The 10,775-nt window shown below is 39.9% G+C and overlaps 1 protein-coding gene across 1 annotated transcript in view; it reads right to left on the minus strand.

Moving 5' to 3' along the window:
• The window catches only part of LOC132169448 (uncharacterized), an 11,176-nt gene extending 3,161 nt beyond the window's left edge, over window positions 1–8,015 (minus strand). The window contains exon 1 of the mRNA XM_059580481.1: window positions 7,707–8,015. Coding sequence (XP_059436464.1) covers window positions 7,707–8,015 — 309 coding nt within the window. The remainder of the gene's footprint in view (window positions 1–7,706) is intronic.
• Between the last annotated feature and the right edge of the window lie 2,760 nt (window positions 8,016–10,775).

The following is a 10,775-nucleotide window of genomic DNA, read 5'->3' on the forward strand; positions in this document are numbered from 1 at the left end:
TGAATACTTGCCTTTTTCATAAGAGTTCTTTTTTGAAAAAGAAAAACCTTTAGAAGAAACTACATCAACAAATAAATCAAAATTTACTATATATTTCCATTAAGGCTCCATTTGTTTATGAGTAAAATAATTTTTGAAAAATATTTTCGTATCTTTTGATATTTGGTACTGTTAGAATATAATCAGAATATATTCTGATTATATTCTGATAATCACCATAATTGCTGATAATCACCATAATTGCTGACAATCAGCATAATTGCTGATTTGATATATTTTCCCTGTATATACATTGATATTATTCTGTAATATTGTACATTAATTCCTTGATTGTAATTCCTATTTTATCTGGCCTTATTCAACTATAAATAGGCCTCATTGTATACAGTTCTAAATACACAGAAATACAATATTCAGTTTATCCCTATATTCTCTAGTCTTCTTTAGTTATTTTAACATGGTATCAGAGCCAAGTTTTGGCCTTGTCTAGAGAAGTAGGAAGTTAGTCCGTTCAAAGGCTTTTTCGATCTTGTTTTGGTATAATTATTGTACCAACAGGCTCAAAAAGGTCCGATCTGTCCTGTGGAGTTATCAGATCAACATTCTGAAATTCAACGTGCTCTCACGCGCCGCCTGAAGTCTCTGTGTCACTGTTCACGCGCCTCACGCGCCGCCTCCGGCCACCACGCGCCGCCCCAGTCAGCCGTTTTCAGAAAATTCCGCCAGAATCCAGATCGGAGGCTGCCGATCTACTGACCTGCAGAAAGAACGCGCCACCAGGACCTTCCACGCGCCGCCACGCGCCGCCTGAAGTCTGTGGAATTTTGAACCACCACCACCAACTACTATTTCCGGCCACCACGCGCCGCCCTGTCAGCCGTTTTTCAAAAACGAATCATAGATTCGTGATCGGAGGCTGCCGATCTGTCGAACCGGAGCCACCACGCGCCACCCAGAGCTGCCACGCGCCGCCACGCGCCGCCACGCGCCACCACCTTGTAAGTTGTCTTGTTGAGCTTATTTCTTTTACACTACACCTGCCCACACTAGATTATTTCTACCTTTTGAGCTCACACACCTACAGTAGACCTAGCCACACTAGATTTCAGCCCTCTTGAACCAAGCCTATACTCCTTACTATAGACTCAGCCACACCAGATCCTCACCCTTAAAAACAAGCTTATATCCCCTATCATACACTCGACCACACCAGATTAATTCTCGCACCAGGCTCACAGAACCTACCCTACACCCAACCACACCGGATTATATTCCAAAAAAAAAAAAAAAATGGCCGTACCTCCTACCACTCTCCCAAACACCAAAGATATTACCCAACCTATCCCTACTATTCTTGATGGCTCCAATTACCCGGCTTGGTCACAAAATATGAGTAGGTGGCTCAAAGGACATTGTCTTTGGGAGTATGTTTCTGGTGAAGAACCTAAGCCTCTTGCTGGAAAAGAGGAACCTGCTGCGGCTTTCTCAACCCGCCTCCGCACATGGAAAAGTATCCATTACAGGATTATTTCTTGGTTCTCCAACACTTGTGTTGTCTCCATCAGCATGACATTTGGCAATCTTGACAATGCCAAAGATGTCTGGGATATGTTAGCTCAGCGCTACAGCACTACTGATCTTGCTCAGCGGTTTCAAATTGTGACCAAGCTTCATCACATGCGCCAGGAACCAGGTTAGAGTATTACTGACTTTTATTCACAAATGACCTGTCTTTGGAATCAATTATCATTATGTGAGCCAAAGTGGAGGGATAAGGTTGATGCCTCTGAGTACATCGCTTTTCGCGATAGCATGCGCCTAGCCGAGTTTCTTGCGGCAATTCGAGATGAGTTTGAGCATACTCGAGCTTCTCTTCTTCACCGCTCACCACTGCCATCTTTGGAGAGTGCTCTTAGTGAACTTGTTTCAGAAGAGACTCGATTCTCTACTATGAAGTTACACACCTTTGAGATGGTCATGGCCACTGCATCCCGCAATGCGCGTGCTCCTAATTCTATTCTTGCCGGGTCTTCCTCATCCAATCGGAACATCCAGTGCCACTATTGTCAGAAGTTTGGCCACAGATATAGTGAATGCAGGAAAAGACTTTCTCGTGGGAATCATCGAGCTCCTAGTCATAAGGCTGCTGCGGTCACTCATACTGATACATCAGATATGTCTTACACCGATATTGCACCCCAACCCAGTACTCTTTCTCCTGCAGAAATAGAAGCTCTCATTCATCAGGTTTTATCTAAGTCCAATCTTAATACCGCCATGTCCACCACACCAGGTAATTCCTCTTGGTATATTGATTCTGCTTGTTGTAATCACATGACACCGAATTCTTCCATATTTTCTGCAAAATCTGTGTTACCTAGGCCTACCACCATTTACACTGCTAATGGTTCCCATCTTGCTGTCAGTCACATCAGGTTTGTTTCAACTCATCAACTATCTATGTCTGATACATACTTAGTGCCTAATCTCTCGTTAAATCTTTTATCTGTTGGCCAACTTTGTGAACTTGGCTTAGAACTACATTTTTCTAACCGAGGTTGTGATGTGCAGGATCCACAGACGGGACAGCTAATTGGGACCGCCCGTAAGATTGGACGTCTGTTTGAGCTTTCATCACTCCATCTTCCTCCTGCTGTGTCAGCTGCCACTCCATCTCTGTCTCCTTCTACCACCCTCAGTTTATGGCACTCTCGTTTAGGACATGCATCTATTTCTCGTATTCGCTCTTTAGCTACAAGTGGTCAATTAGGGTCTGTTGAGTCTGAGTCTTTTGATTGTGTTGCATGTCAACTTGGAAAACAAAGTGCTTTACCTTTTAATAATAGTACATTTGTTTCTTCTGCTCCTTTTGATTTGGTGCATTCTGATGTTTGGGGCCCTGCGCCTATTCCCACCATGGGTGGATCCCGCTATTTTGTCATTTTTGTGGATGATTTTTCTCGATACACATGGCTTTATCTTTTACAAAATCGATCTGAACTTCCAAAAATTTACTCTGAATTTCAACGGATGATTCAAACCCAATTTTCTCGCAACATCAAAATTTTTCGTTATGATAATGCTATGGAATATCGTGAATCTACCTTCCTTACTACCCTAAAACAAAATGGCACTCTTCCCCATCGCTCATGCCCAAATACTTCTCAACAAAATGGTCGTGCTGAACGTAAACACAGGCACATCTTAGACACTGTTAGGGCTTTGCTCCTATCTGCTTCTATCCCTGAACACTTTTGGGGAGAAGCCGCTCTTACCGCTGTTTATACCATTAATAGGGTCCCGTCTCCCACTACCTTAAATAGGTCCCCCTATGAACTTTTGTATGGATCTCCTCCTAATTACCAATCTCTCCGCCTCTTTGGTTGTGTCTGTTTCGTGCTACTTCCATCCCATGAACGAACAAAATTAGAACCTCGTTCTCGTCTATGTTGTTTTCTTGGGTATGGCATTGAACACAAAGGCTATCGTTGTTATGATCCTATTTCCAAACGGCTCCGCATCTCGCGGCACGTCACTTTTTGGGAACATAGGCTATTTAGTGATATGGAGTCTTTTCCTACTCGTCCCTCTAGTTCTTCTCCTATCTTCACTAATGTCTCACTTGATTTGCTCCCCGACATTACTGATCTTGATGCAGGGATGACAAGCTCTTCAGACGACATTCCAACGGTCGACCCCAATGACACTGCCCTGCCTGTTGATCCATCTACTCTTGGGCCCGCTCCCTCTATCCCTCGTCGTTCTACTCGGGTAACATCTCTTCCTTCCCATCTTCATGATTATCACTGTTATTCTGCTCTTGTTACTCTCCATGAACCTCACTCCTTCCGTGAGGCTCATGCTAACCCTCTTTGGCAGAATGCTATGTCTGAAGAACTTAATGCCCTTTCCAAAACCCATACTTGGGACTTAGTTGATTTACCTTTAGGCAAAACTGCGGTAGGGTGCAAGTGGGTTTACAAGATTAAGACAAAATCTGATGGGTCTATTGAGCGATACAAGGCACGTCTTGCGGCAAAGGGGTTCAATCAGGAGTATGGTATTGATTATGAGGAGACTTTTGCACCAGTGGCTCGCCTTACTTCTGTTCGATCACTCCTTGCTGTGGCTTCTGTGCGTCATTGGGATCTTTTTCAAATGGATGTGAAAAACGCATTTCTCAATGGTGATCTTAGTGAAGAAGTTTATATGCAGCCTCTTCCTGGGTACGATCATCCGCCACACAAGGTTTGCAGACTTCGCCGGGCGTTGTACGGTTTGAAACAGGCTCCACGGGCTTGGTTTGCCAAATTCAGCTCCACTATTGCGCAGATTGGGTTTGTTTCTAGCCCCTATGACTCTGCTCTTTTTATCCGGCGATCTGATGCTGGTCTCATTCTTCTCTTACTATATGTTGATGATATGATTATTACTGGAGATGATACTGTTGGTATTCGCAATCTTCAACAGTTTTTGAGCCAACAATTTGAGATGAAGGATTTGGGTTTTCTCAACTACTTTCTTGGATTGGAAGTGTCTTCTGATCCAAAAGGTTACTATCTCTCTCAAGCCAAGTATGCTTCAGATCTCCTCTCACGAGCTGGCCTTACTGATTGCAAAATTGTTGATAGCCCTCTAGAGACAAATGTCAAACTCCGTGCCACTGATGGTGAGCTACTTTCTGATGCCACTCTCTATCGACAGTTAGTTGGCAGTCTCATCTATCTTACTGTGACACGACCAGATCTTGCCTATGCAGTCCACCTTGTTAGTCAGTTTATGACAGCACCACGCTCGGTTCATTATGCGGCTGTTCTTCGCATCCTTCGCTATGTGAAGGGCACCTTGTTTCATGGTTTGCATTTCTCTTCTCACTCATCATTAGACTTACATGTATATTCAGATGCTGATTGGGCAGGTGATCCCACTGATCGTCGTTCCACCACGGGTTATTGTTTCTTACTTGGTGATTCTCTCATCTCTTGGCGTAGTAAGAAACAATCAGTTGTTGCACGCTCTAGCACCGAAGTTGAGTATCGTGCTCTTGCCGACACCACTTCCGAGCTTCTCTGGCTTCGTTGGCTTTTACATGACATGGGTGCTTCTCAGACCTCTAGTTCTCCTATCTTTTGTGACAATCGAAGTGCGATTCAAATTGCGCATAATGATGTATTTCATGAACGTACTAAACACATTGAGATCGACTGTCATTTTGTGCGCCATCATCTTTTGCAGGGGACCCTCCGTCTCTGTCCCATTGCTTCCGCTGATCAGTTGGCCGATGTGTTCACCAAAGCACATCCACCTGGACGGTTCCGTGATCTTGTTTCCAAACTCACGTTGGCATCTACATTACCACCTTGAGTTTGAGGGGGGATGTTAGAATATAATCAGAATATATTCTGATTATATTCTGATAATCACCATAATTGCTGATAATCACCATAATTGCTGACAATCAGCATAATTGCTGATTTGATATATTTTCCCTGTATATACATTGATATTATTCTGTAATATTGTACATTAATTCCTTGATTGTAATTCCTATTTTATCTAGCCTTATTCAACTATAAATAGGCCTCATTGTATACAGTTCTAAACACACAGAAATACAATATTCAGTTTATCCCTATATTCTCTAGTCTTCTTTAGTTATTTTAACAGGTACGACTGAAAAATATTAGTCAAACATAAAATATTTTCGATTTGATCAGAAAAGCTTCATTAATTTTCGTAAAATAGTTTCACTTTTCTAAAATCGTAAATCATTTTTTCAAGTTTGAGTTTTTTCTACTCAAACTACCGGAGTTTGTTGGACAACCGCCGGGCCTGAACCTCTGCTGGAACTCCAACAAACCAACACCAGATATTGACAAGACCTCTGCACGACCACTGTTGGATCTCAGCCAGAAGTTGCAAGCTGTTTTTCCGACATCTCTCATTTTCCGTACAAGCAAAATGGCAAAAAATATTTTAGAGAAATCTCGCCATTTTTTTTTTCTTTCTAAAAATTAATTTTATTGACGAAAAATATTTTATGTCGAAACAATCTTTCCGGATTTTGGGAAATATACCTAGAAAATTAGAATGATTTGGTTTCCTTGTGTAGTTTTAAGATAGGGGTAACTACATTTAGTCCTTTACTCCTTCAAACTTTAAAAATTGCAATTGATCCTCCAAACTATCTAGTTCTTTCACTTAACCCCTTCCCTTAGGATTTTCCACTAAATCCAAAGGAAATTTTGAAAATGACAATAATACTCCTACATCACATAGAAAAAGAAACCACAATGGAGGAGACCCAGACCGTGGGTCTCTATGACTAGGGAAGGTTTTTTTTCTTTTTTAATCTAAGAGCATAATTGTATTTTCATTGAAATTGTAGGGGTGTAATAAATATTTCACCCATTTCCATCAGATTTAATAAAAAATTCTAACAAGAGGGAATAAGTGAAATGAGTTGGTAATTTGAGGGGGCCATTGCAACTTGGGGACATTGCAATTTAGATTTAAATTTGATGCTAACTGAAATTTTCGCTTTTTTAAAAATTGAGATAATTTCAACATCTTTGTGAAATTCCAATACATTTTTTTTTTTTTCTCTACTCAATACCGGGAAGGGGAAAAGGAAAATAACATAAAAATAAAATACAAAGATGACAAAGAAGCCATCCTTACAAATGTTGAGAATTGGTTAAATAAATGACACAGCCCACAAAGTAACGGGTATAACAAAAGACGGCAATAAAAGTAGGCAAAGTTTTATAAACGAAACAAACTACGAACTAGCAAAGGACAGGAAGGGGCATGACCGTCTCAAGACCTTTCAACAATATCTGTATCCCCATGGTAGGGCACACAAATAGGGGCATGACCATTGAAGTACCCTTCAATCCTCCCTAAACCCCGCATTTGAATAAACAACACAACCATTACTAGTTGGTTGAAGGTAATAAACACGACTCAATGGTCGGTTGAGGGGAGGATAGCACTGTCGAAACAAGATAAAAAAAGGCATGCACAAAATGTCTCCAGCACAAGGATCAACCAAATACAAATAGGGAGACAACTAGCCACAGAAAACAAGAAAATAGAGGGGAAAAAAAAAAATCACGGAACAGTAGCACCGACGGATGGCAAGGCAGAAGAAGGCGACAAAGACGGCTGGAATCCAGCGAGTGGATCTCACACGCCAGCAGTGGAGGCCGGAAAGCAGGCGGGACCACCGTGGATGGCCGGTAGCAGAGACAGGGATCGGCCGAAAGGAGAGACAGAGCCGCCACGCATGGCGTACGGGTGTCCAGGTTGGGCTTCTTGAAATTGATTGATCAGGTTTAGAAAAAATCAAATCCGAAATAAGCTGAGGTGGAGGCGGAGCCAATGGAACTGTTGAACCATGAGAAAAGAAAAATAACGGAAAGAGAGGAGAAAAAGAGGAGGGAGGACAATAACTCCATCCCTCCTCTCTCGAAACAACCGCACGAGGCGGAGGAAAGCCTCACAATGGGGTGGCTAATAAGCTTTTAGCAGGAGAAGAGGAAAAACTTCTTCTCTCACGAAGTCTTACTGTGAAAAAGTGACTACACTTTGAATTTGAATAAACCAGAAAGGGTAAAAAAAAAAAAAAAAAAAAAAAAAAAAGTTGAAAGCCGGAATTTTTCCAAAAGCTAGTTTGCAAGTTTGGATATATAGAAATGCCAAACCTGGAGCTGCTCAAAGTCAAGTTTTTCCTCCTCAAGTAAATTCTTTAACTCTGTCTCAGCTCGGTCCAGTGTTGCTGCATTCTCTCGAGCTTCACGGTAATCAGCCAATCTGTGCAATGCCATTTTTCCTCCGTGGAGAGCTCCCATGGAGGTAGACCTCGTAGGAAAACGTTGAATATTCTTACGTTTTTTCCTCACAAAAGCCCATGCAACAAAAATGCTGGCAAATATGACAATGGGTGCTGCGATCGCTATAGTCATTGCCCTTCGCTTACTTTTTCCATTGCTATCATTGGAGGAGTTTCCCATTTGGATATCTAAACTTCTGATTCTGGCGCATTAGAAAACATGCATATTAATCAATCGATTTTGTTCTGTTTCGGGGGGGTGTTCATTTTCTGTCTGTCTGTCTCTGTCTCTCTTTTAGATGAAATTTTTCTCAAACAAGTTGAAGAGAGTTTGTGTGGAAAGGGATATGCAGAAAACATACAGAATTAGCAAGTAGAGCTTGAATGAATTGTTCTGATTTCAGTCTTGCTAGGAGGGTAAAGAGACTTATTCATCAAAACAAAGAAAAAAGAAAAAAAGGAGACTTATGGAGTTTAAGGAATCATGCATTGAGATTGTATGAAGCTTCGTTCCAAGTTCCTTTCCTAGATAGGAAGCAATAGTTTTCCGATTATTGTCTCAAGCAAACTAGCAAAGATTTGCCATCTACCATTGAGAAACCCATGAAGTATCAGGTGATTTAACATACCCTCAAACTTTGAAACCTCTCAATTTGGACCTTTAAATTTTCAATTGCAATCAATTTGAATACTCCGTCAATTTTTGCGGTTAAAACTCTTAAAAAAACAAAATTACCCTTTAATTCTCTTTTTATTAAAAATAAATAAAAATTTGAAAATAAAGGTCACAAGGTGGCCCAACCGTAGGTCACCTTGTGATTTTTTTTTTTTTTTTTTATATATAAATTTTTAATTTAAAATTTTATAAAAAAGTCGGAGGTATAAATGTCATTGTATCACTTTTAACGTTTAAAATTTGACGAAGAGGTTCAAATTAATTGCAATTGAAAGTTCAAGTGTTCAAATTGAGAAATTTCAAAGTCTAAAAATATGTCAAATCGCATAGCAATTCAAGGATCTAAAGTGAACTCTTCTTAAAAGAAAAAGAAGGAAGATGAGAATATATCATGCAGCTTCTTCAAGACGGCATATATCTATCAAAAAGAGATTCTTCCTTACACGTGTTTGGCAGGCTTATTGGGAAACGAATAAAATTGATAGTGGAAGGACAAAAGGGAGATACCTTACCAATTGAGCAATGCAGTTATTTATTTATTTATTTCTCTTTTACTACACAATATCAAGAGAAATGGGCACGAGAGAAATGACATTACAGAACTGAACAGAAGAGGAAAAAACAATGGTTTATAGGTGAGATTTAAATAGGTACCTCGTCTAGACAACTATTGACTTGAAAAGGTACCTCATTTAGACAACTGATGACTTGAAGAGAACTTATGATTCTCATAAACTTATCTCCATCTCTTATTCTCTGTCCAATGTGGGACAAACCTTTTTTTTTTTTTCTTTTTTTTTTCCAGCGAGGGATATGGGTAAGGGGAGAAATGGAACGATGGAGTTGAATGGTAAGACCACAAAGGTAACCCATCCAAGCAATTGCTAACTACAAGAGGACTTATGTCAAGGTATTGCGTAAAGGGAGAAATGACACTACGAAGCTGGATAGAAAAAAATTGTTTATAAGCGGGACCCATAAGGATACTCCATTCAAGCAATTCCTAATTGGAAGAGGACCCGTAGTGCTTATAAACATATCCATCTCCCGCTCTTTTTCCAATGTAGGACATGCCTTTTTTGTCCTTTCGAAATTGGTAAGGAGAGAAATGTCACTATGTAACTGAATAGTAGAGAATGATTTATAAGTGGGACCCACATGGATACTCCATTCAAGCAATTCCTGATTGGAAGAGGACCCATAATGCTTATAAACATATCCATCTCTCGCTCTTTTTGCAATGTAGGACAAGCCTTTTTTGTCCTTTCGTTTTTACGCTAAACCAAGGGAAATGGGTAAGGGGAGAAATGGCACTATGTAGCTGAATCATAGAGAATAATTTATAAACGAGACTCACAAAGATACCTCATTCGAGCAATTGTTGACTACAAGGGGACCGGTGGTTGTTATATAAACTCATTCACCTCTTTTACTATGCAATACCAAGGGAAATGGGTAAGGGGGAGAAATGACACTATTGAGCTAAATATGATAGAATGGTTTATAAGCAAAATCCACAAAGATGCTACATTCAAGAAATTGATGACCGAAAAAGGGCTCATAAGTACTCATCTATCTTCCGCTCCTTGGTTGATGTGAGATAAGGCCCCTTTTTTTCATGCAATACCAAGGGAAATGGGTAAAAGGAGAAATGGTACAATGGAGCTAAATAGCATAAAATGGTTTATAAGAAAAGCCCACAAAGGTATCCCATCCAGGAAGTTGTCGACTACAAGAGGACTCGTGGTGTTTATAAACTCATTCATCTCCACTCAGTCATTGTGGGACAATCTTTTTTTTTTCTTTTTTTCTACGCAATACCAAGAAAAATGAGTATAAGGGAGAAATGACACTAAGAGCTGAAGAGGATACTATTATTTATTGGTACACCCTGAAATGCTATAATTCATAATAAAGAGTCATTTAGCATCTCCAAAAATAGTAGCTAAACTACTTAGTGAAAAATTGCGAATTTCTATTTGAAAAATGATATGGGTACTGAATATTTTTAGTAAGAAATAGATACCAAACTGAAGTGAAGCTTATTTATTGATATCTATAGCATATCTCTTCATTAATTGTTTTGATTATCTCCAATGAATAAATTTCACATCATTTTGGTACTCATCCCTTGATAAAAAATTTGGTACTCCTAACACTTCTCTTTCTATTTTAGCTACTGCATTTTCTATATACATGCCAACATATTCTTGATTATGCTCTCTATTTTATTTAAATATTATATTCTAGAGTTTTCTTTTTGCT

Source organism: Corylus avellana, chromosome ca2 (genome assembly GCF_901000735.1).
Source record: "Corylus avellana chromosome ca2, CavTom2PMs-1.0".
Classification (NCBI taxonomy): Eukaryota; Viridiplantae; Streptophyta; class Magnoliopsida; order Fagales; family Betulaceae; genus Corylus; species Corylus avellana.